The sequence below is a fragment of the Callorhinus ursinus genome, unplaced genomic scaffold (assembly GCF_003265705.2).
Source record: "Callorhinus ursinus isolate GAN/ISIS: 27379988/994484 unplaced genomic scaffold, GSC_fseal_2.0 scaffold35, whole genome shotgun sequence".
NCBI classification, from domain to species: Eukaryota; Metazoa; Chordata; class Mammalia; order Carnivora; family Otariidae; genus Callorhinus; species Callorhinus ursinus.
In genome coordinates, this window is record NW_027397097.1 from 2,968,651 (window position 1) to 2,994,242 (window position 25,592).

Genomic DNA, 25,592 nt, shown 5'->3' on the forward strand with positions numbered 1-25,592 from the left:
CAGGTCCCAGAGAATGGGGCTGGTGCGGCCGACAGCGGCTGGGTTAGGGAAACCTCCAGTGCCAGACCGAGGAGGAGCAGGGTTTTTGCCTGAGAATAGGCAGGAGCCACAGAGGGTTTCAAGCAAAGGAATGACTTTGTCTTTACAAAGACCCCTCTGGATTGGGGGGAACTGAGGCTAGAGGCAGGAGGGGTGGAGGCAGCACTGAACTGCATGGAGTAGGGGTTGGGTACAGGAAATGCTTTAATGCCGGGTCCTGAGGCCTGGCTCTGGGCAAGAGGGGTCCCAGTAGGCCAGCCCTGGCCAGAGATCCCCCTGGCAGGGGGAGCTGCCCCCTCTCAGCTTGGCACCACAGAATCTCCCTGCCTCCTCACCCTGGATCAGCCCTGCCTCCTTGAGGAGGAACCTGCCTCTGTGGGAAGGAGGTGCACGCTCCCTTCTTCCCGGTGGCACCTTTGCTGACAACAGGAGACAGAGAAGATTCTGGGGTCGGGGGGATGGGGGATGGGGAGAGAAGGGAAACTGAGGGACCTATGTGTCTTTCAGCCCCCTAATCTCAACCTCAGGGGCCCTGAACTATTGCTTCCAGGCTGGGCAGGAAGCTCATGGTCTAAGAGAGTGGATGTTACCGGCCCTACAGAATCTGCAAGTCCCAGCCTCCCAGGACCTCAGGTTCCAAAATTGTGTACAGGTCCTAGATTCCTAGGACTGGGAGCACTCACGTGTCATCTGCCCTCTCCGGCCTCCCAGACACACCCACACACAGGACACAGACCTTTCCGCAGGCTCTGCTAGAAGAGCCGCTTGCATACCCCCCAAGCAGCGAGGTCACTACCTCATTCCTATAGCCCCTTCCATTGTGGGGTGGACCTGGATAGGAATTGCAGACATCCCTAGCTATGTGACCTTGGCCAAATTATTCGAATGATCTGTGTCTTCGACTCTTTAGTGGAAAACTGGGCATGATAACCTGGTTTCCAGAAGCATGTTGTAAAAATGGAATGAAATAACATTTATACAGCATACCTAGTAGTAGGGTTTGAAAAATATCAGCTCTCTTATGGGGCGCCTGGTGGCTCAGTCAATTGAGCGTCTGCTTTTGGCTCAGGTCATGATCCCAGGGTCCTGTTTCTCCCTCTCCCTGCCATTCCTCCTACTTGTGCTCTCTCTCTCTCTCTCTCTCTCTCTGTCAAATAAATAAAATCTTTTTTTTTAAAGATTTTATTTATTTATTTGACAGAGAGACAGTGAGAGAGGGAACACAAGCAGGGGGAGTGGGAGAGGGAGAAGCAGGCTTCCCGCCAAGTGGGGAGCCCGATGCGGGGCTCGATCCCAGGACCCTGGGATCATGACCTGAGCCGAAGGCAGACGCTTAACGACTGAGCCACCCAGGTGCCCCTCAAATAAATAAAATCTTAAAAAAAAATATCAGCTCCCCTTGCCCCTTCCCACTGTTAGAAAGCTATTCTTCGTGTTTGTCCCAAATCTGCCTACCTGCTATGACTTCCAACCTGCCCCTGGGACCTTTGGGCACATCTTTGCCCTCCAGACTGGGATTTCTGTCCCCTAACTCGCAGCTGAGAGAGAGCTCTTACTGGTCCCACTGGGGATACAGAGAGGAGTAAGGTGGACAGCCTCCGGGTGCTCCCTCTCTGGGCGGTCAGGCCCCCTGGGTGTGTTATATACCCACTGGGGACGAGGTAGAAGATCCTCAAGATAGTGGTGGTGTGTGAAGAGAAACTCGGTAGGCCTGGGGGAAGCTTAATTTGCCCCACAAAAGAAGTCCCCCTCTGCTCCCATCCCCATCTCTGTCCCAGATTTCCCTAGAATCTTCAGGAGGGTCACTGTCCCATCTGGTAGCCTCATAGGCCAGGGAATAGACTGCCATTTACAAATGCAGAAAGTGCCAGAATATAGGAGTCCCTAAAAACTATTTGCCAAGAGGTGAATGAATGACTAACGGGGGAGACCCTTAGAAATACTCCCTCAAATGCCAAAATACCAGACAGAGGGCCAGAGCCTCTCCAGAGAGTGGAAAGATGAGCTAAAGGAAAGAACTTTTTTTTTTCTTTTAAAAGAGGGAGAGAGAGGGTTGGGGGACAGAGGGAGAGGGAGAGAGAGAATCGCAAGCAGCCTCCATGCCCAGCACAGAACCCAGCGAGGGGGCTCAATCTTACAACCCTGAGATCATGACCAGAAATCAGGAGTCAGACATTTCCTGACTGAGTCACCCAGACGCCCCTAAAGGAAAGAACTTTCTAATGCCTCCGGGAGGGTAGGGGCTGCCCTGTGGCCAGAAATGCCTCAGCAGGCAGTGGGCACTCGGTGTGAGGTGGATCCAGTCATCCTTAAAGGCCCCTTTCTGTGAATCTGAGATGACACTGCTCGGGGACCCCCAGCTCCTCAGATTCTAGAGCTCAGGATCCTCAATCTAGAATTCTGTGCTCCTGAGGTTCTAGAGCAGGGTCGCCAAAAAAAAAATTTTTTTTTTAAGGCCAGATGGTAACTATTTTAGGCTTTGGGGAACATATAGTCTCTGTCACAACTGTTCAACTCTTCATAAATAGATGGGTATGATTATGTTCCAATCAAGGTTTTTTGTTTTGTTTTATTTTGTTTTACAGAAATAGACTGGTGGGCTGCATCTGGCCCTCAGGATGTAGTTTGCCTACCCCTGTTCTGAAGTTTTAGAGGTACGTGGCCCTGATATTCATGGATCTCAGGCCTTCTCGAAGCTCTAGTGTTTCACGGTTCTGGGCCTTCTGGGTCCAGGGAGAGAGCCAGGTCGGATGGCTACAAAGGCCTTGAACGTGGTTGGGCAGATCTGAACCAAGGGGATCTGTGGGTGCGTGGGGCCCCTCATGGTCCCGGTCGGGTGGCTGTCAGGCCTCCCCCCCTGAGCCCCGGTCATGACCCTGACCGCTCTTCCCCCCGCCCCTCCCCCTTCAGGGCGATGGCCACAGGCCTGGGCCGCTGGAACGGCACAGTCAATGATTCCTGGGAAGGGGACGAGCTGGGCTACAAGTGCCGTTTCAATGAGGACTTCAAGTACGTGCTGCTGCCGGTGTCCTACGGCGTGGTGTGTGTGCTGGGGCTGTGTCTGAACGCCGCCGCACTCTACGTCTTCCTGTGCCGCCTCAAGACCTGGAACGCGTCCACTACGTACATGTTCCACCTGGCCGTGTGCGACGCGCTGTACGCCGCGTCCCTGCCGCTGCTGGTCTACTACTACGCCCGCGGCGACCACTGGCCCTTCAGCGTGGTGCTGTGCAAGCTGGTGCGCTTCCTCTTCTACACCAACCTCTACTGCAGCATCCTCTTCCTCACGTGCATCAGCGTGCACCGGTGCCTGGGGGTCCTGCGCCCGCTGCGCTCGCTGCGCTGGGGCCGCGCGCACTACGCCCGCCGCGTGGCGGCCGCCGTGTGGGTGCTGGTGCTGGCCTGCCAGTCCCCCGTGCTCTACTTCGTCACCACCAGCGTGCGGGGCGGCCGCATCACCTGCCACGACACCTCCGCGCCCGAGCTCTTCGGCCAGTTCGTGGCCTACAGCTCCGTCATGCTGGGCCTGCTCTTTGCCGTGCCCTTCGCCATCATCCTGGTGTGCTACGTGCTTATGGCCCGGCGGCTGCTGAAGCCGGCCTACGGGACGTCGGGAGGCCTGCCGCGGGCCAAGCGCAAGTCAGTGCGCACCATTGCCGTGGTGCTGGCCGTCTTCGCGCTCTGCTTCCTGCCTTTCCACGTCACCCGCACCCTCTACTACTCCTTCCGCTCGCTGGACCTCAGCTGCCACACCCTCAACGCCGTCAACATGGCTTACAAGATCACCCGGCCACTGGCCAGTGCCAACAGTTGCCTTGACCCCGTGCTCTACTTCCTGGCAGGGCAGAGGCTTGTGCGCTTTGCCCGAGATGCCAAGCCACCCTCAGATCCCTCTCCTATTGCCCAGGTTCGCCGCAGAGGGGGCCTGCGCAGGTCGGACAGGACTGACATCAAGAGGACAAAAGATGTATCGACCAGCAGTGAGGACTCTAGGCGGACAGAGTCCACACCGGCTGATGGTGAGAACACTAAGGACGTGCGGCTGTAGGACCTGAACCCCTCAGGCCTGTGCAAGTTAATATGGGGAGGGGGTGCTGTAGGAACTAGGACTTCTTCAGATGGGATGGTCTCCCTAGATAGGGCCCATTCGTGCCTCATGCCTGATGGTCAAGGGAGCCATGACGTCAATGCTCTGTCATTTGGCAGGGGCTCAGAATGTTCTCTGTGGTCCAGAGATCTCAACAGTCCCTATGACGCCAGTCACAATTTGTATGTGTGAGCTGGGGAATAAGGCTTCAAGAAAGGCAAGGGTAAGGGGCCAATGCTGCCCCTGGCCTGACTCCCACGTAAATAGCTGGCTGTGCCTGCCAGGGTATCCAGCCTGATCAAGTCAAATGGAGAAACAGGCCCAGAGGGGAAAGTGACTTATACCAAGGTCACAGTCTGGGCCCGAGCCACCTAGGAGGGGCAGGGTTTCAGGCTGACCGAAGGACCCTGGTAAGGGGTCAGGGCTGAGCCAGAGCTTCCTACAGAGGGGTCTAGGGCAGGTCTGGATGCCCCAGTGGACACACCTCTGAGGAGGAGCCCCATCCTGAGAGACGAACGTAACGTCAGGGAACCGATGTCATAAACCCATCTGGAGGCTCCCCTGGGCTGGGAGCCAGTTGGAGGCTGTAACTTCTACTAAAGTTGTTGCCTGCTGCGCTGTGCCCTATGGTATGGTTTGAGGATGAAGATACGGCCTAAGAAGCTCTCACCATCCACACTGGGGTCCTTTCTCCAACCCGTACTCTTGTGCCACCTGCCTTCCCACTAGCTGCCTCAGCAAACAGGAGACAGATGGGGTCCTGTTCTTGGGATCTTCCAGTTGAGGGCTTAATGGCTATGACCAGTCGTGTTGGTAAATGTTAAACCGTCTAACTGGCTCTCCAGGGGGTGAGGGGAACCCCTTATTTGTAGCCTTGCCAACTGCCATGGTGCAAATATGCCTGCCTTGGCCAATTTCAGACTACTAATATGATGTCAGCCTCCTTGCAAAATTCCTGAAAATTTTGGAGCAAGCGGGTCCCAGATGCTCCAGCACACCATGGAAAACGCTGAGTGGTTGGGACTGTGGACCAGGGGCTCAGGGAGGCTTCCTGGAGCGGGGGATGCTCCTGAGCTGTAGCTTCTGAGGAAAGCAGTTCATCAGAGAAGAACATCCAGGTGCAGGGTGCATCCTGGGCAAAGACATGGGGACAGGAAATCAGGCTAAGCAGGAACTGGAGGCAGGCCGGGCAACTGGCACCCAGGCTCACAGCAGGAATGAGGCTGGGGGGTGGGGCACAAGGGTACCAAGACAGGGCTCCCTCCTTGCCTTTACCTGAGGTTTCCTTTGCGCAGGGGCTAAGTATGGGAGAGATCCACTTCTCTTCCTGTCTCATCCTCTGCCTCTTGGGAAAATCCAGCTATATGGCATTATAGTTGGTGCTCAGCTTGGGTCAGGGCTTCGGGTGAGGGAGATCTTTCTCACCTGTGACAGATTCTGGGTCCAGCCAGGATCACTGCGGAGATTTGTAGAGCTCAGCTGAACAGGGCCCAGCTCAGCCTTAGGGCAGGGGTAGGGCAAAGCTGACAGGCTTCACTCTTAATCTCAGATGTAAAGACTCACTCCCTCTCCCTCTGGGAGACCCCTTGCCCTATCGGCCCACTTTGCCTGAGAGAAGATTCTTTTCCCACCCAAATTCTGCCTGCCTCTTATGACTTCTTCACCCTTCCCATTCTACTTTGTCAGAATGGGGCATCCCCCAAGGGTTCTCTATTTAGAGTCTAGCTCCTCAGCAACCTCATGCAACAGGGACCCATCACAAGCCATGACCCAGGAAAATTACTCTGCATTGCAATGTGGGTGACCTGCCCAAAGTAGTGTGAAATGCTCACCTCCCATATTCTAGGTCCTATACTTCTGTTAATGTAACCAGAGTCCCTGTGAGCTTTTTTGTGACTATCTTTTGCAGACTGTCCTTGAGCCTTTCCTGCAGGCCCAAGCCTATCTCTTTCCTACCAGCTGCTGCTCAGGCTGAACCCCATCCTAGTTTATAGGAACCCCATACCCAGGTAAGATTACACCCAAGAGTGTAAATGCTGGGCTATGATTCCCTCAGCCCTGCTTAGACCCAGAGGCAGGAGGTTATACATCGTGATTTTGGGGACTCCTGAGTGTGCATCTGTGGTTGGGGGTAGGGCTGTGGCCACCAAATGCCCAAGTACCCTTAGTTCCCATTTCTTTCATGTCCTGCCTACCTACTCCTCAAGCAGTTGTCCTGGAGACCCTGAGAACCCATGGCCCTACAGCACATGGAGCCAAGACTATGGCTGAGCCCCAGGAAGCCTTTCTTGAACCAGCTGCCTGCACATATCTAAGGACAAAGGACCTAGGGAAAAGGAGAGCCCTACTCACCATCTAATCCAGTAGCAGACACTGGTGGGGGTAGGGAAGTGAGACTCTAAGGGAACCAGGGACAGGCCCAGGGTTCCACCCCTGGGCCTCAGTCAGACTGCCTGACCCCTCAATGTGGATGTCTGGCCTTGCTGCTCAGGGCCGAAACCATCCACCTAGCGGGTGAGGTTCCTGACCCTCCTGCCTTGTGCTATTTTCAGCCCGAGTAAGAGCAGGATTTTCCACTCCCAGCCCCAGACCATTGTCCAGTAGTGACGTGGGGGGACCTGCCTGCTCTCAAAATATCTCCTCTTACTCACTGGGCCTCTGTGCTCCCTCCCAACCACCCCACCTCCTCACCCTGACATCACTTCCTGGGGCTGTTGACTCTTGAAGGCCACTGTGAAAAGGCATAGCCACCGGACAGGGACCCCAGGGATTATCCAGCCCAGCTGTAGACTTGAGAGGGGTGGGGCCTTGCCCAAGGTCACTCAGCAGGTCAGCGTGGCACCTGGATGTGTGCCAGGGGCTCAGCCTGTCCCTGCTGCTCTGCTCCCTTTAGTTCAGGTCAGTGCCTTTGTGGGATTCCTGTCATCACCCTCACTGCCCCAGCTCTCCCCACCCTGGTGGATGGAGCTGGTGGGCGGAGCTGTGGCACTGAGGCCAGGGGCATAGAAGAGGAGGGGGGCGCAGTGGGCGGGGGGAGGAACTAGTCTTGGTGAGCTCGGCATCCAGGACGCGGCCCTGGCACACAGGGGGTCTCTGCCCTGGGGGGCAGGTGACCCAGGGCCCAGGAGGGAGGTTAGGCCCCCAAAGCTACCCCTCTGCCACCACCCTTGTCATGACAGACTTGAGCTGTTCCGTTCAGTCAAGCTCATGAGGAAGGGTACTCATGTATTAACGCAGGCCCCAGGCACCTCTTGTCTCTATTATTTATTCTTCCCCACAACTGTGTGAAATAGACATTATTATCCCCATTTAGCAGAGGAGGGGACAGGCTCTGAGAAGTGAGGACTTGCTCCAGGCTATACAGGCAGTCAGGGGGCGAGTCACGATCGAATCTGAGTCCATCAGATGCCCAGATTAGTTCCTTTCCAGCATCCCATGCCATTTGCAACTTCTGCTGGGCAGGAGGGTGTGTAAGCAACCCTCCATGGGAATTCAAGATGAAAGGGGCAGTATAGTGGGGGTGGGGGTGGGAGCACAGACCCGGAGCCCATACCACCTCTGTCTGGAAGTTATCTCCACTTCCTGCAGCTGTAGCACCTTGGGCAAGTTACTGAACCTTGCAGGGCCTTGGTTTTCTCATTTCCAAAAGGATGTACCACCTCCCACACAGGGCATTGGATCAATACGCATGAAACACTTGGTAAGCATTTACATGGCAGGCACGGTGCCAAGGTGATACAGAGGCAAACCAGCTGGACCCTACCCTCATGGAGTTGATATAATGTAATATATAACCGCACTAGGATACGTTAGTGAAGGAAAGGAATGTCCAGCCAGTGAGCAACAGTGGGCCTCCTGTGACCCTAGGCTGGAGGAGGAGGAGGAAAGCAGGTCTACCCTTGGCACTGGGTGGCCTTCCGGCCCATGAGCCTGTGTGTGTTTACAGAACCTTGTCCCTGTGCCAGGCTGTGAGAGGGCAGCAGGGAGAAGCAGAGGAGGAGGGAGGGAGGCCCTTGATATCGAGCTTCTGGAGCCAGCCCCTGTGGACCAGAGAGCTCCCACTCACCCATGGCAACAGCCATTTCTCCCTAACTGATGGTCCCCATCGTGGGGTGCTACAACTACTTCTTGGTTCAACCAAGAGCCCGGAGACCCAGGCTGCCAGGACCGAGAGCAGGCATTGAATGGGCAACTTTCGCTGTGTGACCGGAGGCTACCTGCCTGCCCTCTCTGGGCCACCCTCTGGAGCTTGGAGCCCTTCCCTCCCATGACCCAGTTGTCCCTGCCTCAGTTAGGACATCAGCCACCTCGATCTTCAGCAAAGGCCCAACTAACAGCCATTCCCCCAACCCCCTGGGCTCTCCGTTCTGAGGACTGGAGTGGGCAGCGATTCTCCCCTGGCATCAAGTGACAGAGAGGTAAAGCGACACCATTGGCACCCCACAGGGGCTTGGAGCGGAGCTGGTCCGCTGCCCGATGGCCCTGCCCCTTGCAGGTGGAGGGTGGAGTCTGGCCAGGAGTGCCTGAACTGCAGGGTGAGAGATGTGTTTGCCTTTCCACGCAGCATGTGCTGGTGAGGGGTGGAGAGTGGAGGGCAGATGAACCCCAGAAGCCAAGCTTTCCTCCTCCACTCCCCTGTGCACCATGTGCCTTGGTGAATCCCTTCGCCTCTCTGGGCCTCAGTTTCCCCATCTGCCATGAGGCTTGGCTCTGCCCAGCCGCTCTTCCTCCAATACAGGCTTCCTGAGCTTGCCTCTGTCTTGGCTCTCGTTCAGCCAGGTGTCCAGTGTCAGTCCTCTTCCAGCCAGGAACAATGGGCCGGGCTGGGCCAGTCACTCATGGCCCCAGACTCAGTCCCCAAGGGCTCACCCTGGACTATTTTCAGCCCTTGGAGATGGAGTCAGAAAAGGATTTTCCACTCCCGGCACAATGGCTGCCCTGGAACATTGTCCAGCAGTGACCAGGAGACCCGCCCGCCCCAAAATATCTTCCCTGCCCCTACCCTCTGGGCCTCCCCAACTTGACATGGCTTCCCGGGGCTGTTAACTCCTGAAGGCTGTTGTGAAGCAGCGCGTGAGTCCCCTGGAAGACAGGGCCGGTTGGAATCAGTTTTCCCTCCTGGCAGGGACCCCATGGATGGTTTGACTGCTTGGGGGACAAGAGGCCCAGAGAGAGCTGTGCCTTGCCCAAGGCCACACAGCAGTCAGCGTGGGGACTAGATGCGAGGCCCCTGAAGCCTCCACTGCCCTCATTAGCACCGGCTGCGCCTTCTGAGAACTCACCTTGGAGGGCCTCAGGGGGGCGTGCTGGAAAGAGGCCTAAGGGACATGGGTGGAAGGGGGTGTATCTTGGGAACCTGGGGCACTCTACTCAGTCCTGTTTGTCGCGAATGTGGCTTTAGCTTGTGCTGAATTCGGGGTTACCAAGTTGTGGTTCTGGGAAAAGAAGGAGGTTGGGGGACCCAGGAAAGTCGAGGCGGGAGGAGCAGGGTTCTGGCCTAGCTCAGCCATCACCAGCTCCATGACCACAAATTCAATTTCTTTATAAAATGGAACTGCTAATACTTCTTTTTCCAGTTTACTGAACAGTGAGAATGCAGGAAGGCACAAACACAGCTATTTTATTTTCCTATCAGTACTCCCTGCTCAATGTCTAATTTCCCTTTCCCATCCATAAACTGTTTATGTGGCAAACTCCAAATATTTGAGTCACTTGTGGCTAACAAAGTTCATTCCAGCTTAAGGTTCCAAGCCCTACTTAATTTAATGCCCACCCCTCTTCTTCCCCCGTGCTGGGAGGACCCACCTCACCCCTCCTTTGGGTCCCTCTCTCCTCCGGATATCAGGCAAGGTGGGGAGGAGGAAAGGGACCAGTATACCTTCCCTAGGACTGCCACAGCCCTTTCTTGCTGTCCTTGCTTCTCTGGCTAGGACAGCATGACCAACAGTGCCCCTCCGAGTGGAGCCTTCCCAACAGCAGCCCACACCTTTGTGAAGAGTCTCTTCATTCACCCAGGCTGAGTGTGCCCCATCTTTCCTGCTAAGACTCTAACTCCTATGCCCCAGTCTCTTGAGTGACTTTCCGAGAGCACCTCTCACCTGGCTTGGTTCAGAACTCACAAACAGCAGGGATGTTTTCAGGGTCACTGAGCCCAGTGGTCAGCTTGTAGACTCAGCATGGAGGGTGGTAGAGGGCTGGGGTAATAAACTCAGAAGGCGTCTGACCCCAATTGTTTTCGGGTTTCTTTCAAAAGTAGGGTATTTTACCCCCTGTGTATCCTTAGGTTTATATCCTGGAGCCAAATTCCAAATCAGCAGCCACATGAAAAGTCCCACCTCATTGTGGGATTAAACTGTTAGACCAGCCTTTGTGACCAAAGCAACTGCAAAATGTGGGGGAGGAAATTCAAAGCCTACTGCATGGGTCACCACGCAGCCTGTGCTAATGCGTGTGTGCGTGCGTGTACTTGTGTGTGTGTGTTTATGTGTGTGTTGAGTTGTCACATCTGTGTTCCAGGGAGAGTGCTGAGGAGGAAGGGCAGCCCCCACAGACACCAAGGAGATACCTAGAGACAGAAGAGCTTTGAGTGGACAGCCACCCTGGAGGAAGCAGAGGGAAGAGGGGCTGCCAGGAGGTCAAACTAATGGAAGGGGATGGTAGGGAGAGACGGGGAGTGGGGAGAGAACCCGGTGTGTGCGTGCTTCATGGCCCAAGTCAATTAAGTTCTCTATTCTTAATTTACCACTAAGTCCCCAGCAGCCAGCTCTGGGGACCCCTTTCTACTCCCTTCATTCCGCATTCTTCTTCCTTTTCCCCAGCTCCCATCCCTCCACACTCCCCATTTGCCTTCTCTTTTTGCTCCCCGTTCCCAGAATTCCTGGCAACAAAGGGAAGCAAACCGGGCAGTTCAGAGCATCAGACCCATTCCTTCATTCTCGAGCCCTGGCTCCCCTCCCTTCTGCGGCTGTGCTTCTGACGCTGTAGGTGCCCAGTTCGCGGACGCTTCCCTGCTGCCCCCTGGTGGTCAGAGTGGCTGCCGACGCAGGACGGGGCCCCGGGGCGGGGCGGGGGGGGGCGGTGCTGAGGTCCAGACCTTGGCCTGTGGAATGATGAGAGGAAAAGGATCCTGCTGGCGGCCAGATTGTTGGAGAGTGCGAGGTGGGGGTAGGACTGAGAATTGAAACAGGGAACACAGTTTGCAAAACACACCCTGACTTGTAAAACAGGTAATAGTGCTTGATCAAGCCACGCTGTCCATCTCGGACTAAGCGCACACTTATAAACACCTATGTCCTTAGACTCATAGTTCCAAGAGAAGACTACAGACAAATAGATCTAATAGTAACCACTCCTGGAGGACTCCTGTGTTCTCAGCATAGGATTGCTGACCGCTCCAGCAAATCCCTGCTCTGCAGATTGTGACCAGTCTCTGCCAGAGACCATCCTTTGAGTGACTCTAGCCCCCCACGATCCTATAAGCACCCTTCTCTAACTCCCTGCTTTGGAGACACCCCAGGGATCCCCCAGTGTGAAGTCTTTGCTGCATCAAATAATAAGCGCAGCCTTGCTGGCTACGGGTGTGTTCCCGGTGGCGCTGACCCGCACTGATAAGGGATTCCTGGGTGAAGGAGTGAGAGCAGGTGACATTTCAGCTCTCTCTTCCAGCCTGCCCACCCCCGTGGGCTCTCAGGGACTGCCCCATGTAGAACCCTACAGCCCCCAGCTGACCCATCATGTGTGCTCTGGCGCCAGGACAAAATGCCACCCTGTGGGTGTTTTTCTCCCTCGGAGGAAGCACACCATGTTCAGATGTTGGCTTTGGCAAGACTGAGGGGCAGACCCAGCCACTCCATCTTCAGGGCATTGCCCCTGGCAGCCTCCCAGCTTGAGGTTTCAAAGATGCTGACTTGATCCTCTCTGGTTCTTCCAGGGCTGGGGGGTGTCCTTGAGGACGGTGCCATAATGTCCTCTGGCCTTGTGTGTCCCTTTGACCTCCTGCTTACCTTCAAGGCCCCAGACGGGTTCCCCATCTTTACTGGCTGTCAGAAAGACACCAAAGCTCTGGGTTTGAGGACACAGCTGAGTGTTTGGGAGAGGGGCTAGAGGCCCTCCTAAGGGGCTTTCTCAGGCCCCTGCCCCCAGCCCTGCCCCATTCCAATGCCTCCACCCCCACCAGAGCCCTGGACCTCTGGATTCCCCTAGAAGTCCTTGCCTCCTCACATGGTAGCCTCTAAGACTGGACTCCACCTCCTGGGAGGTGTGACCAAGCTCAGCTGGTCCCCCTAGCACCCCTGTGACTGCATCTGGGCAGAAGTCAGGGTTCACCCACTGCCCAAGTGATGTCTGTAATTTGGATCCCACCAGCACATTAGTACGTAAAATCATCTGACTCTCAGTCATGTGGAAGGGGAGGCCCAAGTGCAGGGCCCTTGGGGATGAAGTGGGAAGCACAAAGGTGAGCCAGCCCTCCAAGCCCCACCCTCACAGCTTCGCTCTACACCTGCAGCCCTCACCTACAAACTTTTCCTCCACCTGAATCCAGGTGCCTTCATTCATGACACTTAGAAATCACAGAGACTTTGGGCTTTTCCATTTGCATCTTGACTCTGCCACTCATTAATCAGATGATTAATGGGCACTTCAGTTTCCTCATCATAAAATTCATATTTTGTTGGTCCTACCTGTCTCTTTCTACTAGGGTGAAAGCTCCCAGAGGACAGGGGTCTTTGTCTGTTTTGGTCACTAATTTATCCCCAGTGCCCAGAACAGTGACTGGCACGTGGTAGGTATACAACAATTACTTGTTGGATGAATGAATGAATGGTTATTCGTAATGAGGAGTAAATGAGATAAATTCTATAAACTGTTTTGTAGAATATCTAGTACCAGTGGATACTCATTAGATGTTCATTCCTTTCCTTTGCAAAACAGGTCAAATTGATTATTTCATGTAAGCTTCACAATGGCTCTGAGGCAAAAATATTATCGATTCATTCATCCATTTATTCAACAAATATTTACCAAGAGCCTACTATATTCCAGGTACTGTTCTAGATAGTTGGAAATCATCAGTGAATAAAAAAACAAAGACCCTTCCCTTGTGGAGTTTACATTCGAGGGGGGATGAGAGAGACAAAAAAAAAAAAAACCCACCAGTCTTAATTAAATGTAAATTCCATGGTATGCTAGAAGATGAACAGCAGAGCAGAAAGAGGGGTTGGGAGGGTGGGCAGGTAGAGGGTAACGGGTGGGGGGGGTGTGATTTTAAAGAGAATGGCCAGGTGAAGCCTCAGGAGGGGCCCAAAACAGGGCATTTGAGCAGACTTGAAGGAGGAGTGGGGGTTAACTGAGGGGCTCCCTGAGGGGAGAGTAAACACCTGTTCCCACTGCCTATGTAAGGAGGCAGTGACTGGAGTGCAGGCAGGAGGAGTGGAGGCCGGAGATGGGGAGAATCTTGTAGGACGTGGAATGAGGCGGAAGATCACGGCAGAGATACAATTAGGCTTGCGTTTTAGAAGGATCTGGCTAGGGGAACCTGGGTGGCTCAATCAGTTAAGCAGCTGACTCTTAATTTCAGCTCAGGTCATGATCTCAGGGTTGTGGGATAGAGCCCCGTGTTGGGTTCCCTGCTCAGCGTGGAGTCTGTTTGAGATTCTCTCTCTCCCTCTCTCCGTCTCCCCTGCCCCTCCCCCTGCTCCCATTTACTCTTTCTCTCTCTCTCTAAAATAAATTAAAAAAAAAAAAAAAAGGATCTGGCTGCTGTGTTGTGAATAAACCAGAGTGGAGCAGCAAGAGCAGGAAGGAGCTAACGCAGGAAGCCAGGAGAGAGATCATGGCGGTTGGGACCCAGTGGTAGCAATGGAGGTGGTGAGAAATGGACCAAAGCCAGGTGTATTTTGAAGGAAGAGCCAATAAGATTCCTGATAGATTTTTCCCGCAAGGATTGGTAGGCAGTGAACTGCAGTCCAGAGGAGGTCTAGTGGGGTGGCACACACCCACAGGTCCCTGAGTGGGGTGGAGAATGGCGCTAGGGATAGCAGGAAGGTCCCCAGGTCTGGGGCAGTGTCTGGGGGAGGAGAGGGCAGGATGGGAGGAAGGATTCTGTTGCAGCAGGTCCCAGGCCAGCCCCAGGGCAGCTGGGCGTTGATTTGATCAACAGCTTTTTCCTCTTCCTCTGTATACCCTTTTGATGGCCTTTTAATTGGGTCCATTTGTTCCAAAACCATGAGCTGAGCAGACACCCGAGTACTTGCCTATCATTAAATAGATTAGAAAATAGCCCTATGTTTTGGGCTGCCGGAAAAGTCAGAGCAGCTGTGTGGCTTGTCTGAGGAGTAATCACCGGCTTCCGCTTCATGGCAGAGCCCATGCCAGGCATCTTGTCTTCGTCCTTGCCCCTGCCTGGTTCATCTGCTAAGTGTCTCCTCCTCCTCCAAGACTCACTTCAAAATCCCCTCAGGAAGCCTTGCTGATCACCATCCTTGCCCTCGGCCTCACCTTCCTGGGTAACTCTCCCAGGTAGGGTGAAGGATCCCTCAATGGAGGGCCTGCCTCCAACAGAAGACATGGTCCAAGTCGGGATTTTAGGGAAGAAGGACACCCAGAGAGCATTTAAATCACAACCCCGCTTAAGTAAAAAAACACTTTCCATTTCCCACAGTTCCTCGCCACAGAGAAGCTGGACTCCGAAGAAGGGGTGGGGGGTGGTGCTGGTGCTGGCAGGGAGGGGAGGAGAGAAGTGTCAAATTCATGTCATGTCTGGAGAAAGGCGAGCCCTCTTGCACTGTTGGTGCAGCCACTCTGGAATGCAGTATGGAGGTTCCTCAAAAAGTTAAAAATAGAACTACCCTACAATCCAGCAATCACACTGCGGGGTATTTATCCAAAGAATACAACAACATTAATTCAACACCCCGATGTTTATAGCAGCATCATCAACAGTAGCCAAATTATGGAAAGAGCCCAAATGTCCATCAACTGATGAGTGGATAAAGAAGATGTAGTATACACACACAATGGAATATTACTCAACCATAAAAAGAAATGAAATCTCGCCATTTGCAACAACATGGACGGAGCTAGAGAGTATAATGCTAAGTGAAATAAGTCAGTCAAAGAAAGACAAATAGCATATGATTTCACTCATATTTGGAATTTAAGAAACAAAACAAATGAGCAAAGGGGGTAAAAAACATAGAGTAAGAGAGACAAACCAAGAAACAGACTCTTAACTATAGAGAACAAACTGACGGTTCCCAGGCAGTGGTGGTGGGGGGGCGGGGTTGGAGATGGTTGAAACAGGTGATGGGGATTAAGGAAGGCGCTTGTCGTGATGAGCACCAGGTGATGTGCGGAAGTGTTGAACTACTATATTCTACACCTGAAACTAATAGTACGCTGTTTGTTAACTAATGGATTTGAATAAAAACTTAAAAAAATAAAGTGCACAATTCACCATTTAAAAAATTCATATCATGGGAATGAGATGGAAACATACGCTTGCCTGGAGAAAAAGAAAACCATTTCCTACAGTAACACATTCAGACTGTAAAAAAACTAAAACAAACAAAAACACTGGTTACTCCCATGTTTAGACATTGTCTACCGATTTGCTTTGTGAAAGACGAGGATTTAGTTTTCTTCCCTCATCCTCCCATTGCAATTTCTGGGTAAAACAATATTCAGTGCTTACATTTTTATGACCTTGAAAGTATTGTTTGCAGTAACATAGCATTCTATGATTACATTTTCTTTCTTGCATAACTTTTTTGTTTTTCCTAGAATTAATAAGTGTGTATCACTGTATACTCTTACGAGGGACATATGGTAAGGACAAAGAAAATTACAAGGAAATCTTAAACAGTATTTGTAATCATATCATGAGTGGCTATTGAGCACTTGAAATATGACTCATCTGAATTGAGTTGTGTTGCAGGTATAAAACACACACTGGGTTTCAAAGACTTGGGTACAAAAAAAGGTGGTAAAATATTAATTTTTCATATTGGTTGCATATTGAAATGGTAATATTTTGGATATAACGAGTTAAATAAAATATATTGCTGAAAATAATTTCATTCATTTCTGATTACTTTTCTAATATGGTTCCTTGAATATTTTAAATTATACCTGTAGCTTGCATTGTATTTCTATCGAAATCTAGGCAGTGATTGTCAATAGCTGCTGGTGAATAGAGCAGTCTCCTAAGACCTGGACGCACTGACCAATATAACATCACAAAAAAGAGAGAGAACTAGATGTGATGTCTTGTTGATGTGGTGCAAAAGGAAGTACACACCACCAACTATGAATTTTTGCCAAAAGATTCAACCTGAGTCAGATTAGATCTCTGGATTTAACTACTACTTTTCAGGAGATGCAGGGTAAATAGGAACGTGTTAAATGACAATGTGGACAATTGGCTAGGTTCAGAATCTGAGAACTTTTACAGGATAAATGACCCAGTTTCTTCAGAAATACACGGGGGGGAAATGGCAAAGGAGTAGACATAGAAATGGAAGTCAAAGCCAAGGTCCAATCTCCCCTCACTGCTACAAAAGTAGAAGGCCCCAACTTCCTAAATGTTCAGAAGCCATTTATCCTGGAGGGTAACAGGGAGAGGAAATCTGAAACAGAGAAAATGCTGGACAACATTTGGGTTTTCTCCACTGTTATAAGCCGCACTGTGTTTCCCCCTGAAACTCATGTGGTAAAGTCCTAACACCCAGTACCTCAGAATGTGACGTTATTTCGGGAAAGGGTCTTTAAAGAGGTAACTGAGTTAAAGTGAGGTCACTGGGGTTGGCCCTAATCCAGTGTGATTGTAAGAAGAAGAAATTTGAACACAGACACATCCGGAGTAAGGTGATGTGAAGATGCAGAGAAAACAGCCATCTACAGGCTGAGGAAAGCCAAGATCCATCTCTCACAGTCCCCAGAAGGAACCGATCTTGCCGTCACCGTGATTTTGGACTTCTAGCCTCCAAAACTGTGAGAAAATAAATTTCTGTTGTTTAACACCCCCCCGCCCCGGTCTGTGGTCCTTGTTATGGCAGCCCTAGCAGACTAACCCAACCAACCGTCAGTGGGGCAGGCACTCATGAGAATCATCCCCTCTGTTATCAGGGGAAAGGGAGCTGTGTTTTCTTTGCCTGTATCTCCCCAGATGGGAACGCCTGGTGGAAACTACTTCCCAGAGCCTGAGTTTTCCCCTTCTGGGTTGACAAGCTGTCATCATGGTGGGGGCCCTGGCCCTAAGCACTCTAATCAGCCTAAATGCTCATCTTTACCGCCCCCCATGCTGTATTTCCTCTTCAACCAGTGCTTCACGGACTTCTGTTTTCACACCCAAAATGTTGATGATCTTTGTATCAAAGAACATCATCTCTTGTAGCAGTTGCATGACTCAGCTGGTTTCCTTCCTCTTTAGTGTCATCTCTAAATACCATGCGTTGACATTAATGGCCTATAATTGCTTTGTGGCTGTCTATAATCCATCCTTGTTATAAGGCCACCACGTCTTATCAGGTGTATTTGGTGTTGCAATTTGGTGTGTGTGTGTGTGTGTGTGTGTGTGTGTGTGTGTGAGAGAGAGAGAGAGAGAGAGGTATGGGATTTGCTGGAGCCACTGCCCACAGAGAGCACATGCTTAGGCCAACCTTCTGCAACTGCAATGGCACCAACCATTATCTATGTGATAACTTCTTGGTCCTCCAAACATCTTGCACCAGCACTATGTCAATGAGGAGGTCACCTTCATTGTGGTGTGCACTAATATCCAGGACCCAGTGTTCATTTCTTTCATTTTCCTTCGATCTGCTCAAGGCAAATCAAAACCCTTTAGCACCTGCTGCTCTCACATCAATGCTATTTCTCTTTCCTTTTTTTCCTATTTATTTATTTGACAGAGAGAGACACAGCGAGAGAGAGAACACAAGCAGGGGCAGAGGGAGAGGGAGAAGCAGACTTCCCTCTGAGCAGGGAGCCCGATGCGGGGCTCGATCCCAGGACCCTGGGATCATGACCTGAGCCGAAGGCAGACGCCTAACGACTGAGCCTCCCAGGCGCCCCGCCATTTCTCTTTTCTTTGGGTGAGCAGCATTTATGTGTCTTAAAAATTCTTCTCTGAGGTCTATGAATCAGGATCTATGAACTGGTGTATTTTCTATTCCAATGTGGGTCCATGGTGAACCCCCTCTGTAGAGCCTGAGGGAAAAGGAAAATCCTGGTTTAAGTCCAGGAAAGCAGTGATAACGTAAGGAGATCTAAATTTTTATTTCATTGGTATTTTCTCATAATGCGCTTTTGTTCCTGACTATGTTCATTCTACATATGGAGGAATATTTAGTCTTTTCTTAAAATAGACTCTTTTCATCACTTCCCTCATAGGTAACCTTGGCTCGTCCTTTGCATTCTCATCCCCTGCTCACCATGTAGACAGGTTTGACAAAGTGTAGCTGCTTGTACACTAGACACTTTTTCCTTCTCTTTGGCACCCCTTTGTCTCCTGCTTTCTTCCCAATTCTGCACATCTACTGTGAGTCCATAGTGACCTGGAGAAAAGTTGCTTACCTAAACCCAGAAGTGCCAAATATTTTGGAAGGGCTCTCTTTCTTGTCAGTTCTGTTCCTGGAAGAGGCAGCAGGATTCCAAAGAAATGCCTCTCTTTCAACCTGTGTAAACAGCTCAAAGTGGATGCAAACCATCTTGATCTTGGTTTATTATTCGTAGTCACCCTTGCTTTGCTATTCTGGCCTTTCTTGTCTGCTTCTAAGAGTGGCAACGTCTCGGAGCTTCTGCCAGCCGTATCTGCAAGTGGTGGCAGGTAGAGGTATTTCCACCTAAAACCACGCTCCCTGGTGAGTAAGGACATGTGGAGCCCCCTCCACAAAAGAGAAGGAAGCCAGGCCTTTTTCCTTTGAGATGTGAATCACAGCCCCCATTCTCAAACCTTGGAGACAAAAAATAAACTGTAAAGAACAATTATGTTGTTTCTTATCTAATAATTTTCGTTTTTAAAGATTTATTTGTATGAGAGAGCGTGCACACGCACAGGAGAAAGGAGCAGAGTAGGTGCGCCTGGGTGGCTCAGTCGGTTAAGTGTCTGCCTTCAGCTCAGGTCGTGATCCCAGGGTGCTGGGACTGAGGGCTCCCTGCTCAGCGGGGAGTCTGCTTCTCCCTCTGCCCCTCCCCCTGCTCATGCTTGCTCTCTCAAATAAATAAATAAATAAATAAATAAATAAAAATCTTTAAAAAAATAATTGTAAAAACAACTCTTCTGCTTCTTAATTTTACAGCGAGGTTCAGCATGGAAAAATCAGCTGAATGCTGACAATAATAAACTGTCACCCTAGAAAAGATGTGTGGGTCTACCTAAACTTTGTCTCACTAATAAAACTATAGTCATCATTAGGACAAAGGTTGTTTCCTATACTTCCTTCATTTCTTCAATGCTTCTCCCCTTCTTAGTTTATATGGCAAGAAATATCAAGTTGAATATCAACTTGAAATATCAAGAAATATCAGCTGAATTGGAATGTCTTGTTCTATTGCTTAAATAAAGCACTGCAATAGTTAAAGAAAGGTTTTGATTATTTACTCTGGGCTAGGTACAGTGCTAAGAGTTTTACCTACATTACCTCAAACCATACAGGAGGACAGAATTATTATCCCCCTTTTTTCTCTGAGAGGTGAAGGCTTTGTTCTGCCTTTTCTGCCTGCTATCAGGACCTTGGGCTCCAGTTCCAGTTCCTTTCCTTACAGATTGGATGACCTTGGACAAGACCATGGGTCTTTCTCCCTTTCCTCCTCTGAAAAATGGGAGTAATCATGTGTTCTATATAAGGCCTAAGAAGATTAATGTGTACAGTTATGCAAACAACTTAGAAAATGGCAAATCCCTATATAAATTTTTGTTTATATTCATTTTCAATTTTTCTCAGTAATGAGATCAAGCCCCAATATTTGGGGCTACTTTATTAAATGTGACATCTTGATTTAAGAAAGTGCTATGTTTTGGGGCACCTGGGTGGCTCAGTCAGTTGAGTGTCTGACTCTTGGTTTAAGTTCAGTCGTGATCTCAGGGTCCTGAGCTCCGTGCTCAGCTCAACAGGGAGTCTGTTTGGGATTCTCTCCCTCCCTCTGCCTCTGCCCCTCCCTGTGCTTGCACTCCCTCTCTCAAAATAAGTAAATAAATCTGTTTTTAAAAATGATATGTTTCGGGGCGCCTGGGTGGCTCAGTTGGTTAAGCGACTGCCATCGGCTCAGGTCATGATCCCAGAGTCCCGGGATAGAGTCCCGCATCGGGCTCCCTGCTCAGCGGGGAGTCTGCTTCTCCCTCTGACCCTCCCCCCTCTTGTGCTCTCTCTTTCTCATTCTCTCTCTCAAATAAATAAATAAAATCTTTAAAAAAAAACGATATGTTTCGGGGCGCCTGGGTGGCTCAGTTGTTAAGCGTCTGCCTTCGGCTCAGGTCATGATCCCAGGGTCCTGGGCTCAAACCCCGTATCAGACTCCCTGCTCCGCAGGAAGCCTGCTTCTCCCTCTCCCACTCCCCCTGCTTGTGTTCCCTCTCTCGCTGTGTCTCTCTGTCAAATAAATAAAATCTTTAAAAATAATAATAAAAAATAAATAAATAAATAAAAATAAAAAGTGATATGTTTCTTCTTTATTTAATTTTTAACTAAATAACACATTCCCTAGGTACAAACAAAAAAAATATTGAAAGGTAAACAGTGAAAAGTCTCTCATTGATTCTATTAAGTAACCACTGGTCATGGTTTTTTTTCTTTATCTTTCCAGATAATTATATGCATTTACAAGTCCTAAAAACTGTGCTTTCTTTCTTCTTCTAACACAAAAGACTACATACTTATACACATATTTCTAGCTTACTTCTGCAGATTTCTTGAAGGTCTTTTCACACTAATAACGAAAATAGCTTACTTCGTTTGGCTTACAGCCATAATTTATCTAACCAGTTCCCTGAGAATAGACAGGTCATTCCCAACCTTTGGATATCGATTTGTTGATTTCTTAAAGACCTGAAATGAATGAAAGTATCAACTCTTTCTTCATTGTGAAGTTTAAATTATGGAACCAAACAAAAATGTCCGGCTGCACCTCAGATTCAACAAGTCTGATTTAAGAGGGACAGAGATCTGTTGGCACCAAGTGAAAGATTTGGCTCCTGATCTCAAGGTTCAACTCTCATGTCATTTGGCTTCTTGCTCCCCGTGTTGATTTTGTCACCTCTGAGTCCCCCCCCGCAGCAGCAGTGTTGTAGAGACCAATGAGGCTCTAGAGGCAGTTTGAGCCACAGACCTCTGTGGATTGCCACCCTTTTGTCAAATGTACTGTGTTCCTTTTATTTATTATTATTAATTTTTCAAGATTTTAAGTGGGGCTCGAACTTACAACCCTGAGACCAAGAGTCTTGTGCTCTACCAACTGAGCCAGCCAGGCGCCTCTGTCCCTTTCAAAGCACGTTAACTTCTGAGTCAGGACCAGCTCTGATGGGCATGAAGCTGGTAGGAAGGAGCTGAGCCGAAACGAGAAACGCCTAAATCTCACCTCAGGAATCTTGAGTTCCAGTCCTGAGCAATACTTCCTAGATGTGTAACCTAACGCAAGTCACATATGTAGTCCCTCTGAGCCTCAGTTTCCTCAACTGTAAAATGGGAATGATCAGAATAGCCACTCAGACTCCGTGTACAAATGAAGCAGGATAATGAATGTAAAATATTTAGCGCAATCCTGGCTCAGAGCACACACGAAATAGATAGTAGCATGTTTTATTAGTAGAGCTTGGCAGGATAATCAGTACCCACTGAGAAGACAAGGAAAGGAGTAACATTCCAAGAGGGGGAGCGGCATGTATAAATAGCAGAATTTACGAAGTATGAACCCTCAGAGCCAGCTGGGGGAGGGAGGCAGGGCAGGGACTGCTAACCCAATTTTGTATCATTGAGGAGACTGAGACCCAGAAAAGGGCAATGATTCACTCACATCCACCATCACCGTACACGGGGAGGCAGGAGAGGGATTCAGAGCCCCGAGGCAGAGCAGGGCAGAAATTCCTGGATCATGAATCTGTGAATCAACACTCGGACAGGCAGCTGGAATAGTGCGGGGATGTGAAAGGGGCTACTTCCATGGGCTGCCCCGTGGCTTCTGGACCGACAAGGCAAACAGAAGCAACGTGGGGCTCCTGGACCTCAGGAAAGGGGTTGGGGAGTCCTTCGGGCCACGTCTGGGGCTGAAAGAGCAGCCCTGGCCTCAAGAGCAGGCTGCAAGCGCATCAAGCCTGGGGGGCTGACAGGGGCACAGGAGTCTCAGGAGTCAGTGGAAATGTCAGACATAGCTCATCCTGCTCCTGCTCCAGCTCCAGCTGCCAGCTTTGAGACCATGGGCCGAGGCTGAGAGGGGAGGAGAAGGGAGAGCAAGAGGAGCAGGTAAGTTTGCTGCCAGACACAGTTTAATGGAGAGTTCTTAACCTCTCCTGGGGCCAGCAGGGGATGCCGCCTGGCTCCTGGGCCAGCTCGGAGCCTGCAACCTTCTCCCACCTTCTCTCAAGCCTGTCTTCCCTCGGCCTCAGTGACACCACACTGGTCTCCTGCTCATCTTACTGCTCTGGCCGCTCCCTCCTCAGTCTCATCCTTGGGGCAGCTCCTCTTCCCTCCTTTAACTGATGGCTTCATCCTAAACGTTCTTTTCTGTTCTTCCCTCTCCCCTTAAGCAACCTCACCCATCCTATGGCCTAATGTTTGGCCTTACCAAACATTAAGCTGGTAAGTCCCAAATCTGTGTCTCCGGTCCACTGCCAACCCTGGGTGACAGGCCTTCATTTTATTAAAGAGCCACCAAGTTGCTCTGCCTTGATGTGCGGGCAGGGATCAAACCATTTGGCTACGCTAATTGGAGCAGGCATTTCCAGCAGCTGGAGCAGTCTCCACTGAAATCGGGTGAGCCTCTGCATACTCAGGAGGGCCTAGGGACAGTGGATGGACCAAACAAGGGAGGCTGAGAGCTGAGGGAAGGACGCTGGGCAACAGGGCCACCAAGCCGGCCCCCACTCCCCCAGCTCCAGCACAGATTCCCCTCCTCCGCCCACCTTGGAGAACCAGGGCTCGGCCTATTGGGAGTAAATGGGACAACTCTCTCCCTGCCCATGACCCTCTCAGTACCCACTATTCCGCACACCCCTGCAGCTTCCCATTGAAGGTGCCTGGGACTCTGCCCGGGGGGCTTTCTCTGGTTGTTTGGAGCACACTTGGCCAGAAGTGCCAGACAGTTTGGGGACCAGCCTTTAACCAATGACAGCTGGATTTGGTAGGTAAATGTTCCAGATTCCCTCCCTCAGGTGGGACGTCTCTGAGGCCTGTTCTGTGCTGCCTCCTAGTGGTTCCCAATGAGATTGACCCCCGGTGATGATCTGCTCACTGACCACCCTGAATCAGCCTCCTTCTCCCTGTCACGCTTCCCCAGACCCTACTCATGCTTTCCGGGATCGCCTCAGAAATTAAGTACTTTTGCACTTAAATCCTCGACTCAGGATCAGTTCCAGGGGAACCCAAACCAAGATACCCCCTCTGTCTCCCTCACATTCATATGCCATCTGCCTAAATCCTGCTGATTCTACTTCTAAAAGCCCCGCAACCCATCTTCTAATCGGCTCCTCACTTATCACCCCTCCTCCATCCCCACTGCCTGGACTACTGGCCCAGACTTCCCACTGGTCCCCTGCCTCCTCTTCTGCCCCTCGGTCAGCAGCCAGGACATGCAATCTTTCTAAGACAGAGCTCTGATTATATCCCTCCCCTGCTTAAGCCCTTCCATGGCTCCCATCACCCTCAGGATAAACCAAGCTTCCCAGCCTGGCATTCGAGTCCCTGCAAGACTTGGTCCCCGCCCCCCCTTCAGCCTTGTCCTGTGTATTTGTCCTCGCCACAGCAGGACTGAACCTCACAGGACCCCCAGACTTCACAATATTCTCTGTCATCTCCCGGGCTCTGCATGCTGCCCCCTCTCCCAGGCACACCTTCCCCGGATTTTACCCAGACAATTCAAGCTGTTCTTGAAACTCAGCCTAGGACACACATGCACTCTGATGCCCCCTGTGCCCCTGCCCCCAGGGATCCTATGCCTCAGTGCATGTCTCTGTGTCCCAATGCCCAGCACGTCCTGCTTTATCTTCTCTCCACATTGGACACTTCTCGAAGGCACTAGCCACAGATAATTTGTCTTTGGATCCAGTGTCCTGCACATGCGTGGGCACATAGCAAGGGTCAGAGAATAAATACATGATAGGGATGACTCTAAATCCTCAAAGAAATCTATATTCATTCCTTCATTTAGATATTTACAGAGCACTGTGCCAAGTGTGGGGGAACTGTGCCAAGTGTTGCTGGTGAGCAACAGACATGGTTCTGCCCTGAAAGAGTTCTCTGCTGGGAGGGGAAAGATGTGGAGAGAGACACATTAGCAAGGAACGATTGGGTATATCAGAGGCCAACCCTGGGGCCCTGGCAGCCCAGCGGAGGCGCTGAGCCCTGTCTGGTGGGGAAGAGGGCAGGGAAGGCTACTGACACGAGGTATGCTCCTCTCTGTGTTGGCCCTGCTCACCCTCTGTCTTGGCAGAGCGTGCCGGGGAGTCGGGGAGTCAGGAAAGAAACAGAATCTATCAGTGTGTCCCTTACAATTGCACTTCCTCCTTCCCCTCAAAGGTGACCTCTAGCCTGTTCATCATTCCCACTCATATCTTCATGCACTTTCTACATGACTTTTACATTATTTTGAATGTTTTAAAATTTTATGTTCATAGTATCATTCTGTGTGCATTCTTCTCTATACTTTTTTCAGTCACGTTATGCTTGTGAGATTTAGCTTTGTTGCTATGTGTTGCTCTGGTTCCGGAATTTTCTCTGCTGTATAATACTCCATTATATGACTATACAGTCATCCCTTATTATCAGGACATAGCTCATCTCTAATAGCAAATTCATGAATAGTGAAAGCTCATAGTACAGAATTTTAGCTGGGAAAACTAATATGTTCCCAGCTCATCCAAAAACTTCAACTGATTTCCCCCAAATATCACTAAAATTCTTTAAAGGTATTAATAATCAGCGAAGATTTCTGCACAATATAAAGCTATACTGTCCAATATGGTATCTACTAGCCACGTGAGGCTATTTAAATTTAAATGTAAATTAATTAAAAGATAAAAATTCAGGTCCTCAGTTGCACTAGACACATTTCAAGCGCTTAATAGCCACGTGGGACTAGAGGCGACCACACTGAATGGCAGATATGGGATATTTCCACCATTGAGGAAAGTTCTAAAGCATTTAAAACACTGATTACTCCATTATCTAACACTGAATGAGCTTTTTTTCCTGTTTTCTCACACATAGAACAGTTCCTGTGTGTGATGCAGGAGGACGTGGGCCTGGCCTGGCCTCTCCAT

General features: G+C 50.5%; 1 protein-coding gene across 7 annotated transcripts in view; it reads left to right on the forward strand.

Moving 5' to 3' along the window:
- Window positions 1-9,826, forward strand: part of P2RY2 (purinergic receptor P2Y2) — a 22,133-nt gene extending 12,307 nt beyond the window's left edge. For 6 of the 7 annotated variants that reach the window (XM_073879662.1, XM_025894379.2, XM_025894374.2 and 3 more), the window contains 2 exons: window positions 2,625-2,693; window positions 2,950-9,826. In XM_073879662.1, coding sequence (XP_073735763.1) covers window positions 2,954-4,087 — 1,134 coding nt within the window. In that variant the 5' untranslated portion in view covers window positions 2,625-2,693; window positions 2,950-2,953 and the 3' untranslated portion in view covers window positions 4,088-9,826. The remainder of the gene's footprint in view (window positions 1-2,624; window positions 2,694-2,949) is intronic. The other variant, XM_073879663.1, reaches the window with a different exon arrangement.
- The last annotated feature ends 15,766 nt before the right edge of the window (window positions 9,827-25,592 follow it).